General features: G+C 39.3%; 1 protein-coding gene across 1 annotated transcript; it reads left to right on the top strand.

Annotated features, from left to right (window-relative positions):
• Positions 1-4,713: 4,713 nt before the first annotated feature.
• Positions 4,714-27,132, top strand: NAF1 (nuclear assembly factor 1 ribonucleoprotein). Its single transcript, XM_065693830.1, has 8 exons — positions 4,714-5,069; positions 9,988-10,120; positions 12,792-12,885; positions 15,303-15,385; positions 16,384-16,544; positions 20,381-20,432; positions 23,396-23,501; positions 26,435-27,132. Exons 1-8 carry the CDS (start codon positions 4,729-4,731, stop codon positions 26,842-26,844), a joined length of 1,380 nt encoding a protein of 459 aa, XP_065549902.1. The 5' UTR covers positions 4,714-4,728; the 3' UTR covers positions 26,845-27,132.
• The last annotated feature ends 536 nt before the right edge of the window (positions 27,133-27,668 follow it).

Raw genomic sequence — 27,668 nt, 5'->3', positions numbered from 1 at the left:
TGAAAACAAGCGTTAGAACTGCTGTGATTCAAGTGTTCATCTATGAAATTACTCGTCTAGAACATCATCGTGCTTGTGCTGCTGCTTTGCAGATTACTTAAAAATGCCCTTGCTGAATGGAGGGTGATGTTTACTATGCATCACGACTTTCACTACCCTCATTCTGAGAGAAATGCTGTCTTACGTGTTAAAGGCTAAACTGCAGTTTTCAGATTAAATAAAATATCTTCCTGTTTGAAAGATGCTGCCAGCTCTGCACAAACACAGAGGAAACTGTCAAAACACAATCTAGATGCCAGAGTACAACTACAGAACACTTACTAAAATCCTTTAAAAAGCAGGAAAGACATGATTCATAAGACATTTGAAGAATTTTACTTACATAAGTGCAAGGCAGAGATCTGAATATGCTTTTACATTTATTAAAGGTTTATATTTAGCAGATAAAATTAATTTTTCTTTCTTCATCATTCAACTAATTCAGTCCTACACTACAACATCAGTTGTTTTACCTGCTTTTAGAAAAATTATTTGGCCAATATAAGGGCTTTGTCTCTTTTGGGTAAATTATTCCCTCCCAGTCACACTGATCAACTCTCTCACACAAACTCCCAGATCTTATATGATGGTCCATTTCTGGTACATCTTAGGCCCCACCTGTGAAAAACAAGGAAATAAATTAACCCCCCCTCAAACCAATCATAAACTCTCCTTGCTTAGTTTTAAAATGAAGCCTGGTTTTGCAGGATTTGTTTTTGCTGGATTTAGTAGGATTCTGCCTCTACTTACTCTGTAATTGGAATAAATATCTAATTTCTATAATTTTGTTAGGGATTAAAACATATTTGCCAGTGAGATTCAATATAAGTAATTGCTATGACTGTTCAGTATTTAGTCCCTGTTCAATTGACAAATAATTGTTGTTGACAATTACATGAATTTCTAAAAAACCCTTATTGTTACAGAGCTTGCAGTACAGGGTAGTAATATTTGGCAATATTCACACACCCCACGTAGCCTCACTGCAAGATCCCCGTGCTGTCACTGAAAAGGTGATTCCTAACCAAGGTGTTCTGAGTAACGGTGCAGTGAGAGAGCTTACTTTTGCTGTCTACACTTACAGCATATACAGGCTCCTCACTTAAAACAGAGTAAAAACCACCAAATATCCATAATGTGCCTCCTGGAAGGCCTGCTAAGGCACATGAAAAGCAACAAGGTGCTTGGTGACAGCCAGCATGGCTTCACTAAAGGGAAATCCTGCCTGACCAATTTGGTGGCCTGCTATGACGGGGCTACGGAACCGATGGACAGGGGTGGAGCAGTTGATGTCATCTACCTGGACTCGTGCAAAGCATTCGACACTGTCCCACACCACATCCTTGTCTCTAAATTGGAGAGACATCAATTTGATAGGTGGACCACTCGGTGGATAAAGAACTGGCTGGATGGCCACACACAGAGTTGTAGTCAATGGCTCAATGTCCATCTGGAGACCAGTAACGAGTAGTGTCCCTCAGGGATCGGTGTTGGGACCAGTCTTGTTCAACATCTTTGTCGGTGACATGGACAGTGGGATTGAGTGTGCCCTCAACAACTTTGCCGATGACACCAAGCTGTGTGGTTCAATTGATACGCTGGAGGGAAGGGATGCCATCCAGAGGGAACTTGACACACTTGTGAGGTGGGCTGATGCCAACCTTATGAAGTTTAACCATGACAAGTGCAAGGTCCTACACCTGGGTCGGAGCAATCCCAGGAACGGCTACAGGTTCGGCAAAGAAGAGATTCAGAGCACCACTGTGGAGAAGGACTTGGGGGTGTTGGTCGATGAGAAAATGAGTATGAGCCGGCAGTGTGCACTCGCAGCCCAGAAAGCCAACCATATCCTGGGCTGCATCAAAAGGAGCGTGACCAGCAGGTCGAAGGAGGTGATCCTGCCCTTCTACTCTGCTCTTGTGAGACCTCACCTGGAGTACTGTGCACAGTTTTGGTGTCCTCAACATAAAAAGGACATGGAACTGTTGGAACAAGTCCAGAGGAGGGTCAGGAGGATGATCAGGGGACTGGAGCACCTCCTGTATGAAGACAGGTTGAGAAAGTTGGTTCTGTTCAGCCTGGAGAAGAGAGGGCTGCGTGGAGACCTCATAGCAGCCTTCCAGTATCTGAAGGGGGCCTACAAGGATGCTGGAGAGGGACTCTTCACTAAGGACTGTAGTGATAGGACAAGAGGTAATGGGTTAAAACTTAAACAGGGGAAGTTTAGATTGGATATAAGTTCTTTACTGTAAGGGTGGCGAGGCACTGGAATGGGTTGCCCAGGGAGGTTGTGAGTGCTCCATCCCTGGTGGTGTTCAAGGCCAGGGTGGATAGAGCGTTGGGTGACATGGTTTAGTGTGAGGTGTCCCTGCCCACGGCAGAGGGGTTGGAACTGGATGATCTTAAGGTCCTTTCTAACCCTAACTATTCTATGATTCTATTCTGCTTGACCTATACATAATTGTAGATAAATGTAAAAATAAATAAATAAATAATACTGATGTTAAATACATAGAATCATAGAATATGATGTTGGAAGGGACCTCAAGGATCATCTGGTCCAATCTTCCAGGCAAAGCACGACTTAAACTACATGTCCCAGCATTCTCTCCGCCCTCCCCCCCAACACAGTGTCCAGTGTTGGGGAATCCACCACTTCCTTGGGGAGATTAATCCAATGGCTGATTGTTTCCAGTGTAAAAATTCTAGCTGGAATCTCCCCAGAAGTAACTTGTGCCCATTACTCTTCATCTTTTCCATGTGACTCCTTGTAAAAAGGGAGACTGTCTTCTTTGTAGTCACCCTCTAAATAGTGTAACCTGGTGACAAGATCTCCCCTGAACAAACCCAGTTCTCTTAGCCTATTTGTATATGTTTAGTTTTCCTACTGAGTAAATTCTGCTGGTTGCATCTGCTGTGTTGTCATGCAAATGAAGAGGGGAACTACCAGCGAAAGATATCTTCTCCTGTCAGATGCTTCCTTCAGCTTGTGTGGGGTACCTTGGGGTACACACAACAGCGTGAAGCACCCTTGTGATGTTTTTTTTTCAACACAGCCCAGACATTCTAGAGAAGAAATAAATGTTTTGGGTGCTCTTTGAGCTGTGGGCATGCAGTTGTCTCAGAACTGGAGGGGAAGTTTATTACACAGAAAATGTATCATCACCTCCTCTGCTCCCACCAGATATTCAAGTCCCAGACCTCTGTCACTCTCACCATTTCCACAAGTAACTTTTCATGTATTTATTTATAGTGTTTCCCCTCAGACCTGTATAGTATGCTGCCACTCAGCCTCTTGCCTGGAAGGGAAGATAGCCTTAGCTTCTCATTTGGAAGGCAGTTCAAAGGACAGCATGATGAAGCTCTGTGATGGTCAGGAATACACAGTGATACAGTGATCAGGAATACACTGGAGCACAGCTGTCAGGTTACAGTTTGGAGTATGGGTTAAAGGGGCTTGTTCGTAGGCTCACAGTCACAGTGATCTGATCTGCTTGTCTTTTGCAAGTCTTTTTTTGTTTTCCCATGGATAAACTCTGTTCAAGAGAAAACTTGTGTTTTTTTCTTTTAACCTACTGCCATAGGGAAGAGCTTTAAGTCCTCAAACAAACAGAGACTAGGGGATGGCAGGGGAATTCATAGACTCATCGAATGGTTTGGGTTGGAAGGGACCTTAAAGATCATCTAGGTTCAACCCCCTTGCCACGGGCAGGGACACCTCCCACTAGACCAGGTTGCTCAAAGCCCCATCCAACCTGGCCTTGGACACTTCCAGGGATGGGGCAGCCACAGCTTCTCTGGGCAACCTGTGCCAGTGCCTCACCACCTTCCCAGTAAACAATCTCTTCCTAATGCCTAATCTAAATTTCCCTCTTTCAGTTTAAAGCCATTCCCTCTTGTCCTGTCACTACACACCCTTGTAAAATGTCCTTCTGTGGATTTCTTGTAGGCCCCCTTTAGGCACTGGCAGCTGCTCTAGGGCCTCCCCAGAGCCTTCCCTTCTCCAGGCTGAACAAGCCCAACTGTCTCAATCTGTCTTCACAGGAGAGCTGTTCCAGCCCTCAGAGCATTTTTGTGGCCCTCCTTTGGCCTCGCTCCAACAGCTCCACATCCTTCTTGTGCTGGGGGCCCCAGAGCCGAGCGCAGTACCCCAGGTACCTCATGACATTGGTCTCATGGACATTTATGTTGTGGTGAGTGGTTAGGTGATCCTAATAATGCCCTTAGGTTTTGCAGATAGGTATTATTATAGGGTTACTATGGCAGGATTAGGAATTACTATAGCAATTTGGTATTAGGTAGCTTTTCTTAACTTTTGTTTTGGGTTTTTTTTTAAATTACACGAATCTTCTGTGTGTTGTTTGTGTATTTACAAAATACCAAAAATAATCCATCCATCAGGTCCTCAGCAGTAGCCCCAACCTCTACAAAGCCTCATAAAACCAAAACCTGTGTTCAATTTAATTTATTAATCAAATTTACGTAACATAAAGACTGAAGTAAACAGGACTTGAAAAATTACGAACTCTTTACTGTCACCCTACGCACGTTTTTAATAGAAGGGATTAGCTCAGCCGAAAGCGGAGACTAAAGAAACATCAAACGAGCACTCTGCACCTCCCCTTACTACCCTCCTCCGGCCGCAGGGCCCAGAACTATCCCGCCGCTTCAGGGTCCGACCCACCCCGCATGCGCTCTTCACCTGGCCCGGAAGACCCCGGGTCCGCTGGGGGGGGGGTGCCCGGAGAAGCCGGAAGTAGCGTGTGGCCGTGGGTGGGTCTGTGTGTGGCGTGTGGCGGCATGGAGGCGCCGCTGGAGGTGGTGTCGCAGTTGGAGAGCCTGGCGTTTGAGCCCAGCACCGCCGGGCCGCGGCCGGACGGCGCCGAGGGCGCGCCGAGCCCTCCCAGTCCCCGGGAGGGCGGTGGGGAGGATCAGGCTCCGCCGCCTCCAGCTGAGGGAGCGCTCTGCTCGCTGCCGCCTGCGAGCTCCAGCGGGCCTCCTGCCGCCGTCTCCTCGTCAGACTCGGACAGGTGGGTTTAGGACGGGGGCGAGGCGGGCGTATCGTTCTCTGCGGGTCTCTCTCTTCTGAAGCGGCCGTGTGTGGAGGCCCGGGGTGAGCCCGGTTCTATGGCTCCGCGCTTCGCTTAAGAGCGGCCTGTCCGAGTCCGCCTCCTTCCCCCTCCCCAAAGTTTCACCCTCTGTGGCTTTCTCTTTCCTATTAAAGATGGCATTTCCACTGGGGTTTTGTTGTTGAATTAATAAGCCTCCAGAAACAGTGACTGTAAGGGTATAGGATTATATGTGAACATGAGTTTGGCGGTGGTGGCCTGTAGAGCATCATGATTGGCTGGACCAGCATGGGCCGTTTGAGTGTTGTGTTTGGCATGGTCTTCACAGAGAGCTCCTGCATCACTTGTGGCAAGAAACCTGTAGTATTCCTGCTGAAAAAGGAAAAAAAATAACGTAGGAGTCAAAGTGAAGAGTCTGAAGATCTTGTGCACAGATTTGGCATCTCTTTAGGAAAGTTTTTTCTTAACTTGGATGTTTCTGAAACCCGTAAGTTTCTGTCTTCTGCTTGTATTTGTACTTCTGTGTTCTGTATAGTTGGTTATGCAGTAACTATTGGGTTTGTGTGCATGGGCTTTGGTAGCAGGACAGGCTAGAGAGGTGACTTCTGTGAGAAGCTGCTTTAAACTTCCCACATGTCCAATAAAGCCAGTGCCAGCCAGCTCCAAGACAGACCCTTTGCTGGTCAAGACTAAGCACATCAGCAACAATGATAGCACCTCTGGTGTAACATATTTAAGAAGAGGTAAAAGTTATTGGGTAGGAGCAATTGCAGCGTGAGAGAGGAGTGAGAATATGTGAGAGAAACAGCTCTGCAGACACCAAGGTCAGTGAAGAAGGAAGGGTGTTGAGGCACCAGAGCAGAAATTCTCCTGCAGCCTGTGGTGAAGACCATGGTGAGGCAGACTGTGCCCCTGCAGCCCATGGAGGTCCACAGTGGAGCAGATGTCCACCTGCAGCCCATGGAGGACTCCACTCGAAAGCAGGGGGATGTGCCCCAAAGGAGGCTGTGGCATTGTGGGAAGCCTGCGCTCAGCAGGGTCCTGGCAGGACCTGTGACCCCATGGAGAGACAAGCACATGCTGGAGCAGGTTTGCTGGTGGGACTTATGACCCTGTGGGAGGTGACATGCGGGAGCAATTTGTGAAGAGCTGCAGCCTGTGATAAGGACTCGTGTTGGAGAAGTTTGTGGAGGACTGCCTCTCCTAGGAGGGACCCCATGTTGGAGCAGGAGAAACGTATGAGGAGTCCTCCCTCTGAGGAGAAAGGAGCGGCAGCCACAATGTCCGATGAAGTGACCAAAGCCCCTGTTCCCTGTTGCTTTGTGCTGCTGGTGGGTAGGAGGTGGAGAATTTGGGAGTGAAGTTGAGCTTGGGAAGAAGAGAATGGTCTGGGGAAGTGTTTTTAGGATTTGGTTTTATTTCTCATTGTCGTATTCTAATTTGATTGGTAATGACACTAATTTGTCAAGTTGAGTCTGTTCATGATGGTAATTAGTGAGTGATATCTCCCTGTCCTTGCCTTGACCCATGAACCCTTTATTCTCTTCCCTGTCTAACTGAGGAGGGAGTGATGGGGAGGCTTTGGTGGGCACCTGGCATCCACCCAGGGTCAGCCCACCACAGTAACTTTGGTTAGGTGTGGCCTCTGTTTTGGTCTTGTAAGACTGCACCCTTTGCCAGCTTCAGTAAGTTTTGTGTTTTCTTTTTGGGCCATTGCAGGAAGATAGGTATGTGCTCCTTCTAATTAGTGGAAGTTGAAATGAATGTGAGGATTTCCTCTCAAAAAGACAAGACTGAGCATCATTAACAGTTCATGGGTTAGATCTTTACTATGGAAATACTTTTTTGCTCAGCTCAAAGTTTTCCTAGAGCATCATGAAGTGATAGAAAGTGAAATTCCTGACCTGTGGCAGGGGCTTCACCTGTAGTCTTTCTCACTATCAAAATCTGTTGTGCTAATGTTGAGATTAATATTAAAGATGAAGTTTTGATAGCTTTGGCTTGCTGTCTACATTCATCTCAGGCTTTTTTTTTTTTTCAGTTTTCCCCCTTCACTGATAGATCTCTGGTAGTCTGACTGTTTTTGTTTTTCTGCTATGTTGATTTTTTTATTATTTTTCTTTTTTTCCAAGCAATCTGTATTTGGCTTTTTTTACAGGTTTATTTGAAGAGGTGCTCTTACTTGTTGTGTTTCCCCTCAACATTTGCTGGGGTTGAAAAATCAGCAGGTAGCTGAAGGTCATTCGTTTTCTTGTTAAGGAGACAATGTAATACCAAAATATCTAGAAGGGAAGATTTTATGTATTTTGTTTATCACTTTGTTTCTAAATGCTGCTTTGTTAATGGCTGGAGCAGGTAAGGAAGAAACAATGCAATTTTACAAAAGTTTCCTTGCATTATGGTTTAAACCCAGCCTGTAACTCAGACCTATACCTCCACTCGCTCAGTCCACCCCCTTTTTTCCCCCTGCTCTGGAGGGATGAGGAAGAGATTGAAAGAATGTAAATCCCACAGGCTGAGACAAGAACAGTCTAGTAACTAAAGTATAACACAAAACCACTACTGCTACCACCAATAATGATAAGGGAAATAACAAGGGGAGAGAATACAAAACTAAAAGGGGAAAAGGAAGAGAAAACATTAAACACAAGTGGTGCATAATACAACACAATCTTGTGTCCCTCCTCACTGGTAGAGCATGGGAGACTGAAAAATCCTTGATCAGGGTAAGCACTATCCAGCAACAACTAAAACAGTGGTGTGTTATCAGTATTGTTCTCAGACTGAAGTTGAAAACACAGCACTCACCAGCAACTAAGGAGAAAAATAAGTCACAGTTGAACCCAGGACACCTTGCCTCAGTGTATTTTTATATAAGGTTTGTAGTGTTTTTTCACAGAATCATAGGTTCGTTAGGGTTGGAAAGGACCTTAAGATTATCTAGTTCCAATCCCCTTGCAAGGACACCTCACAGTAAACCATCTCACCCAAGGCTGTGTCCAGCCTGGCCTTGAACACCGCCGGGAATGAGGCATTCACAACTTCCCTAGGCAACCCATTCCAGTACCTCACCACCCTTACAGTAAAGAACTTCTTCCTTACATCCAATCTAAACTTCTCCTGTTTAAGTTTTAACCCGTTACCCCTTGTCCTATCACTACAGTCCTTAGTGAAGAGTCCCTCTCCAGCATCCTTGTAGGCCCCCTTCAGATACTGGAAGGCTGCTATGAGGTCTCCACGCAGCCTTCTCTTCTCCAGGCTGAACAGCACCAACTTTCTCAGCCTATCTTCTTATGGGAGGTGCTCCAGCCCCCTGAGCATCCTCGTGGCCCTCCTCTGGACTTCTTCCAGAAGTTCTATGTCCTTTTTATGTTGAAGACACCAGAACTGCACACAATACTCCAGGTGAGGTCTCGCAAGAGCAGAGTAGAGGGGAAGGATCACCTCCTTCGATCTGCTGGTCACGCTCCTTTTGATGCAGCCCAGGATACAGTTGGTTTTCTGGGCTGCGAGCGCACATTTCATTTTCTCATCAACCAGCACCCCCAAGTCCTTCTCTGCAGGGCTGCTCTGAATCTCTGCCCAGTCTGTAGCTGTGCCTGGGATTGTTCTGACCCAGGTGTAGGACCTTGCACTTGGTGTGGTTAAACATCTTTAAGGTTGGCATCAGCCCACCTCACAAGTGTGTCAGGGGCCCTCTGGATGGCATTCCTTCCCTCCAGCATATCAACCGAACCACACAGCTTGGTGTCATCAGCAGACTAAATCACTCACCATGATCAACTACTCCATATGTTAACTTTTTTCCCCAACTTTTGAAGAAAAGCCTTGAAGACTTGTTAAAAGAAACATGTTGATGTGAGTAAGGACTGAGTTCTTACTGTGCTCTTTACTTCAAATATTAAGAATCTAAGACAATAAATATCTCTTATGCAAGTGCCGGTGAAAGGTACTAAATTACTAATCTGTGTGAATATGGACATGGGGATTTCAGGCAGGCCATGAGTTACAAATCTGGTCTTCTTTTTATCTGCCAAAGTTAGATTTTTTTTTTAATTCTTTTTTTAACCTTCGTATTGCTAGGTGCATTGCTTGGAATAAATATTTTCTTGACTTTCACTTGGCTTTGTACTACTCTTGCGATTGTACAAAAAGAGTGACTAAGCTATAGAAGGTAGTTTAATGTATTTGAAATATTTTTTTATGCTCAATTATGTCAAGTGATGTTCAATGCTGGGAATTTTTAGTGGTGCATAAGATTGGAAGTTTTGGCAGTGCTTACCTAGGGTACTGTACTGAAGTGATCATCCTATGACTCTAATGTCTCATTTCATTTGCAAACCAGTAAAATATATGTCCCAGACTGTGACTGTCATGTATGTCTGGCAGAGGATGGTGGTGCTGGATTCTTGCATGTGGCAGCCAGTTGTAGAAACCAGAGTACGTGAACTTGGAGGTGACTGCTCTCATGCCCCATGCACCATTCAACAGTGGAACAGCAGGAACCCAAAGAATCCGTTGCAATTGTTAGCTTATAGAATCATAGAATCATAGAATGGTTAAGGTTGGAAAGGACCTCAAGATCATCTAGTTCCAACCCCCCTGCCATGGACAGGGACACCTCTCACTAAACCATCCAACACAAGGCTTCATCCAACCTGGCCTTGAACACCGCCAGTGATGAACAGCTTCAGCAGTTCAGAACAAATGCTACTACTTGTCTGAGGGTGGTGTTTTTTTTGTTGTTGGTTTTTTTTTTTTTTTTACGATCTTGTCCAGGGGCTTGTAGGTTCGGAAAAGATTACTCAAATACCTTTGGTTAATGTATGATCTGGTCACTCTTTGTCTATACTCAAACTCCTGTGTTTGTTTTATTCAGTGATACGGATTCAGATAGTTCATCAACTACTTCTTCATTTTCACCTTCATCAGTGTCTGATGAAGATGATCATCCAAATGAGAAGGATAACAGATCTTACTGTATTAAAACAAAAGATGAGTTGCCTATTGATGTAAGTACAATGTGTTATTCTAATAACCCAACTTAAAATATTTGGTATATTTTTAAGACATTGCAATATCTAGTGATTGAATGGACATTTTCATACTACTTCAGGTATAGCACAGATAACTTAAAATGTCTTATTTTTTAGTATATTAAGACCATTCTATGGTTTACTGTGTTTCATTTTAGGTTCATATGTGTATATGGATGTTTTAGTACATGATTTGTTATTTGCATATTGCCGGCTTTCATCCTTTCTCTATGTGAGAGACTTGAAGGTCTGATGTGTCTTACAGACGTATTTCAAATATGTATAGCCTAGAGGTAAAAATTCCAGTTGTTGTATTAAGCCTCCCACACGTAAAAGTTGCATTGCCTCCGCGAAGTTAAGCAAAATTATTGAAGTGGTCATAGAAGTAGTTACTGTTTATTTTATTCTGCAGTTTTGTTACAGGACTATTTTATGTATTGCAGATCAGAACCTTAATTTGCATCAATATACAGTCTTTTTGGTTTTGGTTCTCATAAATAACATGCTCATTAAATATTGCTGCCGTTATTCCCGATTATCTCAAAATTAAGAGGCTTAAAGGAATGAGTTTTAATAATAATCTGCTAACATTATTAGCGATGCATCATTTCTAATGGCTTACAAATAAAAGCCATATTACAATATAACACTCTTAATATCAATTTACTTTAACAGTAAGTGTTTATCTATTAATCTGTAGATCTCTCCCCATCATTAAAAGTGCTTAACTGGCGTGAGAAATGAGTCCAGCGAAGGGTACAGGAAATGATTAGAGAGGTAGAGAAAAAAACCTCTGAAGAGCAGAATCATTTCCATACATATACCTTAGCTTCAGTGCTCTGTAAGAGTTTGTAATGAAATCCTAGATAACTGTCTGGAAAGGCTGAGGCAATTACTTAGTAATAGCAACAACAGGAGATGGGAGTATGTTAATTCTTAAACTGTTGCTCTAGAAACACTTGGAGTAAAAAAAAAAAACTCTTAAGATATCCTTTTATTCCTGAAATTAATCAAAGATTGAGAAACACACAGAACGTGTTCTTGAAGGAGTAAAACATGAGAGCAATTCCTGCTTACGTGTACTTTGTTTTGAAGTATGGTTAATATCAGAGCTGTTAAAAGTGCTTCTATGACAACTTTTTTTTTTCCAATATTGAACATTTAAAAAAAAATCCTTACTCAAATAGATATACTTTTCAGATTTTATTTTCATTTTATCTCAAATATTTATTTAAATGAAACTAATCTCTTAGTCTGAAAGTGATCTATCAGTCTGCTCTTTTGTCTGATTAGCTTACTAGCTTGAACTCCAAATGTTTACAAAATATCTGTCTTTCAAGTTCTGGCCTGATTAATTTCTGTAAAGCTATGGCTTTTGGCCAGTGATAGTTAATAAAAACCAAATTTCCAGCAGCCATATTACTTAGTGTATCTTGTACTAAGCTGTTCTACAGTAATAGAATTGGTCTCTTCAAAAAGTTGTAGATTCTTACATAAATAGGAGGGAATAAAATTAAGAAATGTAAACGTATCTGTTAAAAATGAAACATTATAACAAGTCTTTTACCCAAAAGTCCCCAATAATAGGTAAATTGCTAAAGCATGGGTCAAAGATAAAATAAAAGATTAAGGTATATAACTGGAATATGTACTTGGAGGGGTGGGGAAAGCTACATGTGTGAAGGAGAGTTAGTGGAACTATTTTAGAAACCTGCCTTGAAGTGTAGGATTGGCAGGTACTGTATATAGTATGACAAATGGTACAGTTTATGAGTTTGAGATTTCTGATCAAAATGTTAGCTTTCTCCGTTCTAGCCTGGGGCATTTGAATTGCTCTGGCATCTATGACTCTGTTGTCTTAACAGTGAAGTTTGGTTTAATGTTGAAAACCTTGCTGTCTTGCAGAAGAGTGTGGTGTTTCTGTTAGAATTAAAGTCAAGATGTAAATTCAGTCTTTTCGATCTGGGAAAGTCTTGGCCTCTGTTTGGTCTCTAAGTTGCTCTAGAAGCCTTTGACCAGCACTTTTGTTGAGAGTGAAGATTATCAGGTGATGTTTTGGTAAGGCAGGATAAGATTCATCTATTGGAGAGGGATTTTTTTTCTGGAGGTGGCCTTTAAAAGCAGTTCAGTCCTAAGATTTGGACAGTACCTTCAAATTCAGAAGATGTTGAATTTGAAGATAATTCTTACTCTAGTTGTCCTTACCTTTGTATTCTATTTTGAATTCACAGCAGTATATATACAGAGAAATTTTAGTTTATAGGTAAACAGGAGGTAGATAATGAGCTCGGTGTTAATCAGCCTTTGATAGCACGTTTTGATGCTAAACTTTCAGGAAAAAGATTAAATTGATAACAGAATGTCTATCAGTTTTTGGTTTTCTCCAGTTGAAGTTGGCTTCTGTCTTTAGTTGCAATGGAATTATATAAAGTAGCATCTCAATAGAAAAGGTGTCTTCAAAAGTGATTTTCCCTCAAGATGAATTCATTTGGAATTATTCTGAAAGAGACAAATCAAACTAGATGTTTTTATTAAATCTTCAAAGTTCTAGGAGGTTTTTCTGATTGTCAAATTTATGCAGTGCCAAAGTGATGAATGTCTTAGTGTGATGAGATTATATTCTGAACATTGATTTAATATTTTTCAGGACCTGCCTCCTGTTGAAGACTTAACAATAGTTCTGCCTGATGATGTTGAACTGAAGCTCTTTGGGACAGTTTCCAGCATCATTGAGCAGCTAGGTAGACAATATAAGTTTGCTCTGGTTTTAATTAAAATAATTTCTGTATATCTCTGCATGAATTGTGTACTTAACTGTTCCCTCATAGTGTCGTTCTATTTTGGGGGGTAGCAGGTTGCTGAACGACAGTTCAGACTACTAAATGACATCTGCATTGAATGCCCTATTAGCTGGCTTACATCTTCTAAAAATTAAGATACTACAGTTATGCGCATGCTTGTATGTGATTTTGATGTTCTCTTTTTTTTTTTATAAAAAAGACTTTCTTCACCTATTATGATCTTTGTATTAATTCTGACAACAATAAGATTGAACATTTGCTGTTACAAGAAAATCTTGCAGTTGCACATGTATATTTTAAGGAGGTATATAACTGAATGCACAGATGCAGTGCAATGCAGTGCCAAGTGTTTGCTTGTTAATATATGAGGACAGGAAAAAGACTTGTTTGTTTAGCAGTGCAGGTGGTTCTTTCTTTATTTATTTTATATATATATATTCAACCCACTATTGGCACCTTGACCAAATGCAAGCTGCCAGTGTCAGCAGTCATAGGACAGCATGACTAACATGATTGAGATTGAGAGATACAATGGATGTAAGCTTAGCTGTTTACAGGATGTAAGCTTAGCTGCTTAAGGGTCTTTTCAGATCTACCTGAGACCTCAGTTTTTGATATGGGGAATCAAAGTTTTGCTGAAGCTGAAAATCTTGCATAGTGTGTTTGTATTTAAGGTTATTTCAAGTGTTCTTGAACTGCTTTCAAAGTAACTGTCTAAAAAAACCCTGCAAGATACCTGTGTTATTTTTCTGTTTTTACTGTCTTACTTTATGACTTGCTCTTTCTATGTGTTTTCCTTTATTTTCAGTCATTCTGGAAACAGGTATCTGAGTGTCCTCAATTTCAATAGATTTATGGCTGTGTGGGGGACTCTGCCAGTTAACTGTGGGTTGTTTTTTCATTTTTGAACTAAACTGGTACCTGTGTATGCCATGTTTGTATCTAGTATGAGGGGAGTTGAGGTCTCATTTGGAAACCACAGATATTGTTTTAGCACAACTATCAGCATTCTGAATACTTTCTGTCCCTTTAACTTTTTGGAAATCTCTGCTGTTCTCTGTAGCAAGCTTCCAGGTTTATCATTCTGCAGCATGTGATACCTGTAAGTTGGGTATTTGATACTATGAGGTGGATTTAAGGCTGGGATAGTATAGGTTCATGTTTGCTTCCCACTAGTTAAAACCAAGATGGTAGCCTTTTCTGTGGACTTCTGCTCAATGTATCAGAATTTAACACAACTTTGCAATGTGTTGCTTCAGGGTACTTAGAGAAGGGGACGGGGGGGGGGAATTACTGTGTGGGTTGTAGTCTAGACAACAAGCAGCTCAGCTTTGGTGTATATGAGAAACCTGCCCTGGGACTGAACTTTGTGCTGTGGAAGAGCAGAATCTGAGGATTTTGAATGGGTTGAGGTAGGAGAATTCAAATAGGCTGTAGGTGATAGTGCTTCTCCTGAGTTTCCTGTGACTGGCATGACATTTTTCAGAAGATTTTGGTTTGGAGTGTTGTATTTTGGTTTCTTGTTGTTGGTGGTGTTTTTTTGTTGTTGTTGTAGTGTTCTGGTTTGGGCTTCTGTGTTTTTTTTTGTTTTTTTTTTTGTTTTTTTTTTGTGAAGGTATTTTAATGAAGGTTAAGCAACACATTGGGTTCTTTCACTGCGTTTTATCTTATAGGTAGACACAAAATAAACTGATTTCCCTAATCTTTTGAAATTCAGTGAGCTGTTAAGCCTGTGTCATTGTCACAGCCTTGCTTGGCATGTCTTTTGCAGACTTAAATAGTAGCAAAGTTTGAGTTTCAGCTTGCTGAAGTGTTTGTTGCTTTAAATCCTGTTATGTAAGTTTAGCAATGATAATCTTGTTAGTTTTTTCGGAGTCTGAGTGACACTAAGTGCTTGAGTGACTTTATTTGCTGATGGAGAGGCATTGAGAATGCTTAATTGAGCATTCTGTTGGTTTTAGATGTAGAAAATATTACCTTCGGAGTTGGAATTGTTGAGTGCAATGCTGCTAGGCCACTGTATTGACAGCTTTTAAATATAATTCCTGCTGAATTTAAAGGTTCAGTATTTCTGTAGACTAAAGCAAGAAATGTGAACTACTACCAAAGAAGAGTAAACTACTCTGATAATTTCAGTGAAGAATAAGCTCTTTTTGCGTGTGAACCTGGAAGACCTAAAACCGAAGTAGCCTGTATATCAAATCATGTATTTAATGGAGGAGGAACATGGTTCTGTGTCCTTTTAGGATATCTATGAACTTTAGTAGACAAATAATGGCATGATTTATGTTTCTTTGCAGTTAACTACATGCTGATGTTGAAACAAACTTCTAATTGATTTTTTTTTCCCATCTTAGTAATAATTGAATCACTGAGAGGCCTACCTCCTGTAAATGAGGAAAGCATAATATTTAAAGAAGATCGGCAAGTAGCAGGAAAGGTGTGTATAAAGCAAAAAATCTGTTATTCTAATACTTTTAATTTTGTATTTTTTAATGTTCCAACAAGTAGTGTTGAAGTCAACTAAATTAAAGATGTGTTCTGATATGTCATTTTTTCTTTGTGCTTTTGACTCTTGCTATAATCATCTGGGGTTTCTTTAATCTCAAGAAAGAATTCCATCCTTATGGAATTACAATATGTGATGAGTTTCAGCTCATGAGAGTGCTTTTGGAGAAGGAGAGGTTGCTTTCAGCTGTATTATGGCTGTGCTCTTTTATTGCCAGGAGATGGGAGCAAAGATTGGAGAAATTAGAGTCAAGTTTCAGGAAAGATGGGGAATATTTATGTATCTAAGCTCTTCTGCTCCAGTTTAAAGCCAGTGTTTGTTTTATGCAAGTATAACTAAGGTGTTTGCTGAGAGGGATGTTTCATTCAGTTTTGTATGTTTACTGGGAGAGAAAGCTGTCATCTAGAATGGTTACTACTATAATATCTTTGAACGCTAGATGTGAGTGAAACAAAAAGCCTGAAATTACAGATGTTCTGTACAAAATCTCAGAATTCTCTGTTCTCTACAGAACTGGGGAACAGAGAGGGAAACTGACATAAAGGCATCTCATAAAGATGAACTTTGAAGAATTAATGAGCGGGAGATTGTTCTCAGTGTAAGAGATTTGAAAGCGTAGTAGAGAAAAAGATTTGACGAAAGGAAAGCTTACTACAGTAGAGGAAGCACACAGTGAAAGCAGTGCGATTGGGTGGGTAATGGCAACATCAGCATGTGAGAACTTTCCCACATTATAACTTTAAACAACTGGGGAAATACACTGTCAAACAATAAAACTAAAACATGAAAGTAACTTTATTTGCTACATTTTGCAAATATATTACACTTCTTAAAGCAAAGGATGTTAAAGCTTCATGGGTATCTACAATGAAATTAACTATCTACTGCTGGTAGTTTATTTAAACCTTTTACTTTTGTTTGTGTTTCAGATATTTGAGATATTTGGTCCTGTTTTACATCCTTTTTATGTGTTAAGGTTTAACACATCCGAGCATATCAAAGCAAAAGGTATTAATGTGCAAGATAGCATGTATTTTGCTCCATCAGTAGAGGACTTCACCCAGTATATATTTGCAGAGAAACTTAAACAGTGAGTATGACTTCTAATATGGTTGTAATGCATTTTGGATATAGTTAAAATACTGGATTAAAGTTTAGCCTTGAGTGAGAAACTGTAGGACTAAGCTTGACACTAAAACTTTTAAATACTCATTTGTGTTGTAATAAAAAGGTTGTACTGTTTTGCCTTTCAGAACAGTTCAGAATAGCTGTAAATTACAAGTTTTTAAAGTGTTATAATTGCTAAACTTTAGTGGCTTCTTACTCAATTCTGTATCTTAAGTGTTCTTTCTTTTCATGTTGCTTCGTTACCTAAATATCATTGATAAATCCCTCCCCTATGGTCACACATACATAAAAACACAATGGTTTTGAAAGCTGTGTTGTTCTTCAGATTCTTGTTTAGTTTCATAACTTAAGTAAACTTGTTTAAATTCTGAACAAGTTTGTATTTATTTACTAATTTTATTTCATGTTACAAGGCCAGAACTGAAATTTAATTATAAATAAATTTATTGTACAGTTGGACTATAACAATTCTGTATGAAAATTACCTGCTGTAAATGAGGGATGGGGGAAAGAAGATTCAAGTGCCAAAGTAGTAAGATACTCAGGAGCATCCCAGCAGTGCGTCTCCCAGTCTGCCTGAGGAAGGTGGCATGTATGAATAGGACTTGTTGCTGTTTGCAAGGAAATGTATTCAAAGATACAGATAAATAAATAAAGCATAACAAATGACTGCTCGACATTAGTATTCTAATTATTAATGAATAATGGTCTGAAATACCCATAGGTTGAAAAACTTCAGTCATACAAGTGACTTATTCTCTGTTTTATTAGGATTAGTTCTCATCTGACTTGCAAATTTTTTTCTGACTATAGCAAATAATATTGGTGTTTGCATTAATTGCAACTTTGTCAGTACTCATACTGAGTAAGTTTTTCTTTAGCTATGTGTACCTGTAGCCAGGGCTGCAGGTGTTTTTTGTTGCTTTGTTGTTTGGTGTTTTTTTTTGTGGGTTTTTGGTTTTCTTGTTTTGTTTTGGGGGGGAGGGATGTTCCTTTCCCATTTCTGTGGAAGCAGAAGTCTTCCTTTCAGTCAAGACCAAAATAGATCACTTTCTCACCCTGCTGCTTGTTTGTTTTTCTGTAGCATTTTGATGCCAGCTGGTCTTTGATTGGTGCCATTAAACTTTGTTGCTTAGCGCAGTAACTGCAGAGACTTTAATCATCTGCTCGCTACATCAGTAACTGTCATACTCAGCATCTGAGATACCAGATTCATGCTTTAGTTCTTTTATGTGCTTTGCAAGTAGTTTTGGGAACTACTTGTCTTTTGGTAGTACTTCACTATCACATGTGGTACAAAATTAAACACGTTGCAAACTTCCATGACTTAACATAGTTGAACAGTGCATCAGGCATTGTTTCTTGTCCCGAGTTAAAATGAGCAGTGTGAATACATGTGAAATCTGATGTAAACAATAATTTCTGAATAATTTGACTTGTTACATTTCACAGAAACAATATTTTACTTCTGAGTTTTGTCAGTAAAATTTATTAAGGTTTTGTGAGGCAGTGGTGCTGTTTCTCAAAGCTGCCTTTTCACAAAGTAGATGTCACTGGAAAAGAATAAAGAATTTTGATTTCTGACCTGTGCTGTAATGTCAATATAAAGAAACCAAAATGCCATGGATAGTAGAAAAATCAAGCTTTGGTCAGTGCTTCACACGAAGCCTTTTGGACCGTACCATATTGCAAATTTGATGGCAAATGGTTTTTATTCTCTGCTTTTTATTACTTTGGCTCTGTGCAGACCAGATTGTGATGGTACTTCAAAAAAGAAAGGAATCAGGATTAAGATCTGAAAGAAACCTTAACTTTGAAGCATTTTCTGAAATCTGGAATGCCGTCTGCTTGCATTGTACAAAGTTGCAGTGCTCTAAGTCTTACGCTCTATAACAAAATAAATAGTAATGTAGTGTAAAACTTGAATGCAAAATAATTTTTTGGAAAAAGAAATAAAAATGTTTGTGTTGTATTGCCAGAAACACAAAGTAATTCTAAAGAAGCTCATGTGTTTTCGTGATTCCTCCAAGGTGCCTTTTGTTAGATATCCAGATCTTACAGTATTTTAGATCAGAAATCAAAGAATTACTATTTTGTGCTTTGCAGAAGTTTATGAAGTATCTTGTAGCATGAAAGGTGTTTTGTATTTTGCTGAAATGGGGAAGGCTGACTTGGGAGAATGAGATAAGCTGCCTGAAGAACTTAAAAGGTTTAAATTTTTGCAGTCAGTAGTACTATATATTGCCTAATGACCACAGGTCTCAAGAGTTCCTTACATGTGGTATTTCTGGCAGGCATGTAATGCACCAAAATAACAAGATGAGAGGGACAAACAAAGAATTTGGTTCAAAATAATAATGATAAAAAAGGGTGTTAAGGTGTTATTTTCCATCTTTGCGTTGGTTGAGGGTTTTCTGCAGCTGAGAAATTACTGATACAGAGCCCTCGTATTCCTTTCCTCTCTGTAATGTTTTCCTCTGATTGAACTTTAAAATGGCTTGCTTGCTAATATGATTTGCACATAATCACAAAAGTGGTGTGTCTTTATGGTTTTCTAGTGGTGTGTGGAGATTGAGCTTCAGTTTTTTGGTTGGGTTGAGGCACAAAGTACCTCCAGATGACTTGCCAGCATTCTCATGGGCACCCTTTGACTAAGTACCTCTTAGGACCAGGCTACTGATGGTTCCTGTACTTTGGTGTAGCTATTGCTGCTTGACTGTTGCTGACCTGATGAATACATAAAAAAACCCTTGGTTGTTAGAGCAGATTGACGACATGTCACACTGAAGACGATGTCTTAAACTCTATGGTTCAGTTGCAAGTAGGAATTTTTAGTATTGCATTATTTTATATAGTTTGTTTGCATAGGCGAGGATTCTGTCTTAACATTTCAGACCAAAACATATTAAATTTGCAAGTGGTGTGGAAAAATGTTCCACAGAATTTTAAAAGCATAATTTAAATTTGTTCCACAAATTCATGTTAAAAAATTTACTTGATTTTTAGGAAAGATCTTAGTGATGGGTCAAATAAATGAAACCACTTTGAATTAGTTTTGGTGCTTGTCATGCAGGGTAATTGAGTTTTTTCTTCCTTAAATGTGTTTACCTTTCTTTTTAATTTTATATTTACAACAAAATAGAAGATAAAACCTTTTTATCTAGCTAATACTGTCCTAATGGAATTGAAAGCCAAGCTTAGAGGTTTTTTGATTCTGAATTCATTTGCTATAGTTATACTTAATGCCTCTGTCCTACTAGACTATTCCTACTCCATTGTCCTTTTTAACTGAAGATGTGTTCTGAAACCAAAAGAATGAGAAAGCTTGTGACTGTAGTCAGCAGTTAGCATAAGAAAGTTGCAGTGAACAACCTCAATTCAGGTTCAAAGCAATTTATATTCAATAGGCTGTGTTGAGAGAATGTTGACCTAAGCTTAATATAAGCTATGCTAAATGTTCAGTCTTCACTGAACATTTTTCACTGAATTTTTCTTTTCACTGAACATTGAAGTTTTTTCAAGTGACATACATAGTGAAGTCTTAAGTTGATACGTATTTTAGTACTCACTTAGAAATGACACTAAAAACGAACGTCTCTTAGAAACAGGCAGGTCCTGGTGCAGGAGATCTGAGACTTTGAAGAAAGTGTTACCCTATTTGCTACAGTACAGTTCTTGCAAGTTATTTCTGACTTGGAATATTGCTACAACATGACTCAAAGACATGTTCTGTAACTTCCTTACACCATCTCCATTCTTCTTGATTGTCTAATTTGTGGTTTGTTTTTTTCCCTTTAGGGAAAAAGGTTCAGATGCATCCTGGAAGAATGACCAAGAGCCACCACCTGAGGTAACTGTAGGATTGGGGTTTTTTATTGTTTATTCTTTTTGATTACACAAGATAATATGTAGAAAAATTTCTGTGCAGAGTAACTAATTAGTAAGGTTATTTTTCTTATGCAGGTAAGAGTTGAATGTACCTCTTGATTGAAAAGACGGTCATGCTTTTCTTGGAGGTCTCACAATCAGTGTAGAGAGTACTACCTGCCTTTTTCTACTTGCTTTTTGCAATTGGGAAAATGTATATCCTTACTGTCAGTTCCTCTGGTCCTTTGAGGACGTGTTTGGCAACCTGAATGTTCAACTTTGAAGGGCTTCTTTATCTTGCCTAATACTTTTGCTTCTGCTAGTGAAATTTTGTCCTTGCTGTTCTTTTGACTGCAGCTTTGTCTTTTATCTCGCTACAAGCAATTGTTTGTCTTCAAAGGCCTGCTAGTACTCTGCAAATAGTATTACTTGGGTGTTTAAGCTGTCTGCTCTGCTAGATTGACTTGACAACTTCTCTTGCATTCTTTGAATGGCTTCTGAGTGTGGTTTCCTAGGACAGCTTCTTCCATACAAAGGCTCATGTAAAAGTGAGATCTTCTGATGACCACTGAGATCATTGCTCTAGGATCTGTAAAGATTTCTTCAGTGAAATCCAAGCTTCCTGACCAGTGCTCTTCAACTGCACTCTAACTATGCTTTTCATAACTATTCTCTTCTTCAATAAAAATCACAAGGCTGGTAGTTGTATTGAAGTGTTTTCATGAGGTTTGTTTTCTGACTCAACACTTGAACCACTTTTCCTTGCAATTTCTACTTTAAGCCTATCTTACCCAAAATAGCTGAGGTTTCTGGAAGCCTTCTGTTTACCATAGTCTCCTAAAGAGATCTGTCTGTGTGGGTTTTTTTGGTGCTTGGTTTCTGGTTTATGTTTTGTGGGGGTTTTTTTGGCTTGGTTTGGGTTTTGTTGGGGTTTCTTTTTTGTGTTTGTTTGGGGGGGAGGGGGGTTGGGGTGGTGTGTTTTTGTTTCTTTTTTGTTTTTTGTTTTTGTGTTCTAAACAAGTTTTAGGATAGACTAGACTATTTCAGTTGAAAGGTACCTACAGCAGTCATTTAGTCCAGCTTTGCTATAAGGCTGAAGGAAGCTTAAACAAAATCGGTGATGGCAGGGGTTGGTAAACCTGATTGCTGTTTGGCACTTTTGTTTCTGTGTCTGCTGTTTGTGATACATCCGTACTCTGTTTTGGAAAAAACAACACATTTAACAACTTGTGATCCTTAATTAGAATAATCTTTGGATAGTTCTAGCAGTTAGAGTTTACACTAAGATATCCAAACTGTGACAGCTGGTGAGCTGTTACAAAGTAGCTTTTGCTGTGAAGGTAATAGTTGTTGACAAGGGTGCAGGTGAAATTTTATGCTACTGATGCTTGAAATTGTCTCTTACAGCCAGGCTTTTTTTTTAATGCCCTCAGCTGGCAGCTGATTCTATAACTTTTCTGGCCAGCTCGCATGTTAAACTGCATGCAGTTGATGGAGTCAGTTCTTTTTGTGATATTGTGAAGCTTTATTTGTTTGTGAAAGTTAAATCAATCCATGCTAGCCCTTTTATTTTTCCTCCTTTAAGGCAGATGGGAAGTGTTTAATTTCTGACAGGCTTGTAATTAGCCCAGTTTAACTGGAGACTTGGTGATATGATGTCTTCTGCCCTTGTCTTTGGGATCACAGGATGTGATCTGTGTGCTGAAATGCTACCAGAAGCAGATAACTGCAAATTTCTCTGTGAAGTGTTTTTTATGGAAAGTTACGTAGAAATTAGCTAACAACAGAAGATACCTGTTGATTTTATTTCTGTTTTACTGGAGGATGGCTTATTGCAAAGTCCTTAGAAAAAGCAGGAGTTAGTGAAATGTTTTACTTCATGGCATGTATCATCTTGTATGCCTTGTGGCTTTTTTTTTTTTTTTTTTGAGTAAAATTGTAATTGGGTTATATAGAAGAGGTTGTGTTTCAGAATTAACTTTGTGTGGCTGTTGTGGTTTAAGCCCAGCCGGCAACCCAGAACCACGCAGACGCTCGCTCTTTTTTAGCACTGCTTCAGTGCAAGGGTTTTGAGATCCTTGCTCTGTATGTACTATACAGATACACCAGTAAGCAGCAAACCCCCTCCATTCAGAATTGGGAATGGGAGGGTGACCCCTTTAAGTCATATGAGCAAGCTATTTTTCAGGGACCTAATTAATGCTGACAGATCTATTTCCTTTTACTAACAACTTTCCTCATTTTAAATGTAAGCTAGGATTCGAAAGGTAGCAAACCTGTGTAACAGTAAGAAAATCTTGCAGTGACATTAAATCTATTGTGAATAACAACATTCTCCAAAGTTGAAAATTTCTTTTACGTAACATCGCTATTGCTTTTTTAATAGGAACAGTGTTATTAAATATACTACAGGAATTTCCAATGTAGTGACAATTTTAGACTAGATATTTTTTTAATGCAGTTTCACCGTTCTAAGTATTGGTTACCAAAATTTTTTTGACTTATTCTAAAAATCCATGTTTTAATTCATCTACTCTGCAGTTTGGCCTTCAAAAGCTTTTTCTTAGCGATAACTAGCCATCTCTCTCAGATGTCCAATTTTTTTCTCACTAACGTATAGGCAATCAAAAATTTGTGTTTGATACTTGAATATTGCTTTTTTTTTTTTTTTTAATTAGAAGGAATAACTGACTATTGTATAATTATGAAAAATTTGTGGAGCGTTAATACATTTATTGTGTTGAGAAGTCAGCTGAACGTACTTTGGCTCTTTGAATGCGAAGTAGGAAAGTGCAGCTTTAATATTCCTTCCTGTAAGCTCACTGCAGCATAGATTGTTTCCTAAATAATGATTTATTGCTAGAGCTGAAGTTCTCTGCAGTCGTTATATGGCTTTGTTTCACCACCTGTCCCTTTCTCTCCCCTTGTCTTAATTTTTTTAACCAGGCCTTGGATTTCAGTGATGATGAAAAAGAAAGAGAGGCAAAGCAGAAGAAAAAGAAGCCTCAGGGTCAAGGGAGGAAGAAACTTAGATCGGAAACAAATGCATCAAGTGAGTGAATACTATATGAGAATTTTTATCTATTAAACTGAGCTTGAAATACACAGTGATACTTATCTTAGTGATGGAGCTTTCATACAGTTAATCGGTATTTCTGTGTTTTTCAATATTCATGAATTTGTGACTACATTCCTTTAGTTTTTTTTGTTAAAGGAAAATGTTTGGGTTTGGATTTTGTTTTTGTTGAGTTTTGTTTGGGGGTTTTTTGTTTGTTTGTGTGGGTTTTTTGTTTTATTTGCTTGTTTTGTTCTTTTTGTTTTTTCCATTAAATTGTGAAAGGGAAGTAGTATAGGAACAGGATACTTAGAGGAGATTCAGAGCCTCTTGCAGCAGTATTGGCTGACACAGGGAGGAAAACAGATGCCATATTTTGGAATTTAGATCTTGCTTATTGCAGGGGTTATGGGGGCCCAAGTTCAGATTAATCCTTTGAGTGCAGGGAGATGATAGATGTAAACCATGTGCAATATTTGGAAACCTTTTGGTTTCTTTCAGTTAGGGAGAAGACACAAGACACAAGTCTTAACAGAATTTATTCCTCTGAAAATGAAGTTCTTCCTCACCCATGGCATATAAATGCTTCTTTAAAATAACTGTTACTTGTGTAGCCTACTGAGAACCTCTGTTTACCGAACACAATTGTTAGATAAACAATCCTACAGTAGTTTTATTAAACTACATATAGTTTTTCATAATATACATAGTTATCTTCACCTTCCTTTCTCTTGCTCTTGACAGATCTGTTCCAGGTATATGCTTGCAGCTGTTCTGTTTGCAGTAATCAATTTTCCTATCTGTCCTCTCTTATATCTACTGACAAAATATTTTCTTTTCTTTTTGGTTGCCATTTTGGTTGAATAATTTAAATCACATCCCTCTTTCTTCTCACTGGTCGCTCCTGTTGTATGCTTGTCCTTCCACACCCTTCAAATACTGCTGACTCTCATACCTTCTTCCTCTTCTAATGGTCACATATCAGGTTGCTTCAACTGTCTGCAGCACAGTGCTTCCCCCCACTGAATTTCTTGGACTGACTCCTGTGAGTTTCCTGCTCTTCCTTTGTAAAGCTGCTAGACGTACCCTGCTAAACCCCTTTTCTCATCATCTGTTAAGTCAATTAACCCTTTTACTCTGTCTACTGTACATTCCTCCCTTGCACCCTTGAAAGAAAACTGCGATCTTTCTTGGGCTGGCTTTTGTGCTATAGTTTTGACAGTTTTCCTTTAAGGGGAAAGATCTGAGTTGTGCCATACTTTACCTTCATTGCTGATGGTTATTTTCTCTCCTGGTTTCTGCGTACGTAGCATATGGCACGTTTTCCACAGTATCCTCATTCTGCCAGCTTATTGTAGACTTGTCTTTGCCTGGGGCTTGGTGGGGCTGTTGCCGAGCTATGTTTCGTAACTGAGAACACAGTGAGGGGAACTTCTCAGTCTGTCAGAGGAGTATGGATTATGATTTGCTGTATTTTTCTGAAATAACGAGGTATAAATTGACATTCAATTTAGTTTGGCTATGCAATTCAACAGCAAGGATGTCTGGCAAATTGAGGCACAAACAGCCTCAGCTGGAGTTTTGCTTGCTTGCATCTTCATGAAACTCTTGAGTACATTAAAATCGACTTGTTAGTCTTTTTGATAGAAGAAGGAAGAACAAAAATATTCACTCAAAGGGCTCTTAAATCCTAATCCACCATAAAAATGAGTAGGAAATCCAGCATCCAGCCAACTTTCCAGGCTTAGCTTTTTAAAGGCGCAAATATTTCTGTGTTGTATAGTGCCAAAGTTTAGGTCCACGCAGATTCCTAAAATTTGTTGATTTTTCAAGTGGTGTTATGTTCTTAAATATCGTTTTACTTCTAGCCCTAAAATCCTTTAGAGAACATAGAATCATAGAGCGGTTAGGATTGGAAAGGACCTTAAGATCATCTAGTTCCAACCCCCCTGCCATGGGCAGATATGCCTCACACTAGACCATGTCACCAAAGGAACTGTCCAACCTGGCCTTGGATGCTGCCAGGGATGGAGCATTCACCACTTCTCTGGGCACCCCATTCCAGTGCCTCACCACCCTTACAGTAAAGAAATTCTTCCCTATATCTAACCTGAACTTCCCGTTTTTAAACCCATTACCCCTTGTCCTATTCCTACAGCCCCTGGTTTCAGTTTAAATTCTGCAGCCTTTTGAATATCTTACCAGCTATTTGGAATATTTTTAATCTTTGGTGCTCTTAGTTTTATAGCACTTATCCCATTAATACTCTTACAGTACTTGTGTAAAGTGGCAGTACATTTGTTATGAACCTTAAAATATATGCCTATAGTGACCTGTACAGGGAAAAATTCATGTTAGAAAGATAAATGCTGAAAGCTGATTGGCTAAAAGTACAGGCTGCCTTTTTTCCTGATAAAGTTAATTTTATTAAGTTGAATTTGAATAATTTCTTGTGTCCTGTGTCTGTGCTGTAATGCCAACTCAGGTTTGAAAACTGTATACCACTTTAGCGCAACACAGTGCTGATTTATCTTCAGTTTTAAAATGTCTTGCTTTTAAATCTTGGCCTTAAACCAAAGCTTCCAAAATACTCAACAGTTTGGCTTCTAAAATACTCACAGTTTGAGTGTTCCTGCAATTCATTAATATAAATAAAAATGCCTGGAGGGGAAGAAAGTGAAATTTCTTTTTTAGTGACTGAATTTGCAACCCTCAGGATTGTCCTTTCTATAACTCAAATAAAATCAAGATGAGTTCCTAAACAGTAGAGTTGCCATTATTATTTGGTTGTTTATGTGTTATTTCCAATATTATTTAAGATTCCTGGGCAAACTTCCTTGACTTCAGCTTGAAAGATTTGTAAGGACTAAACTTAACCTTTACAAAGTAACATTAAAAATGTGTGTGTGTGTGTTTGTTTTGTTTTTAAGGTGAGAATAAAGGACTTCATCAACCAATGCAACAGCCTACTACAAGTTATTCAAGGGGGTATTGTGGCAGAGGGTTCTCCAGGGATCGATTTCCTCCTCCATCAGGCCATCCAGCATTTTTGAGACCACAAGTGAGAGTGACGCAGTCATACTCTTCAGACAGCAGAATACCTCCGGAACCTCCAGTGTTTCCTCACACAAAAGAAAATCCAACAATTCGACCGTATCCCTTTCCTCCTCCAGTTTTTGGTTCTGTTAATGATATGCATCAATTCCACCTTCCACCTTCAAATCCAAATATGATTTGGACAGGCCCAAATATGTACAACTCATCATACCCATTTTTACCACCTCCACCGCCACCACCTCCGCCTCCACCAGATAGCCATCCTCAATTTGGGCCTTACTAAGTTTCTGTAAATGTCCATACAGAGCATTGCAGCTTAAAGGGAGGAAGAGCAGGTTGCGAAAACTGTATTCCCTTATTTTGGAGATGCTTTGATTTTCTGCAACAGACAAATGGAGCATTTGATACTTTGTGAGACATCAATAGAAACTTTTTTTTTATATATATATATATATATGTTTTCTGCTTCAAAAAAGAAAACTATGATAAAATTACTGAATATTAAATAATGGTTTATTTTTCTAAGATCTGCAAGTCTGAGATGATAAATAAAAATTTTTGGAGACTGGTATGTAGTGGTGGAAATCTTAATTTGTAAGAAAAAATTAGGAGTTTATGTAGGTGAGGATATGTCACATGAACATTACTTAAATATTTTTAGAGTGGTTATATAGTGCTATGCTGAACTATTTTTCTCAGTTTTTGCAAATTTTGCAATCTACGTGCATGGAAACTGAAAACCTGGGACCTGAATTTTAAGCTAGGTGTGCCACTATTTATATAAGGTGTAAGTTCCTGTTATCCAACTTTTAAGTTTTTCATCAATTTCATATTAACTAAAACACTGGGGCTGGATTGTTTTGGTTGGTTTGTTGTTTTTGTTTGATTTGTTTGGTTTTTGGTTTTGGTGTTTTTTTTTCTAAGTAGGTGGGGTAGCTAGATCAGAATTTGGTCCAGCAGCTGAATTACTCTGTCAGATTTAGTGTCCTACAATAGCTATAGAAATTCAACTTACTGGTTATATGTTTTGCAATTAATTTAAGATATAAAACTGAATGTTATGGGGAAATTGAAGCCAGTGTAACTTGTCTTAGCTTCTGGTGCAGA

This window comes from Lathamus discolor, chromosome 1, assembly GCF_037157495.1.
Source record: "Lathamus discolor isolate bLatDis1 chromosome 1, bLatDis1.hap1, whole genome shotgun sequence".
In the NCBI taxonomy this organism is placed as follows: domain Eukaryota; kingdom Metazoa; phylum Chordata; class Aves; order Psittaciformes; family Psittacidae; genus Lathamus; species Lathamus discolor.
This window is presented reverse-complemented; position numbering and strand designations above follow the sequence as displayed.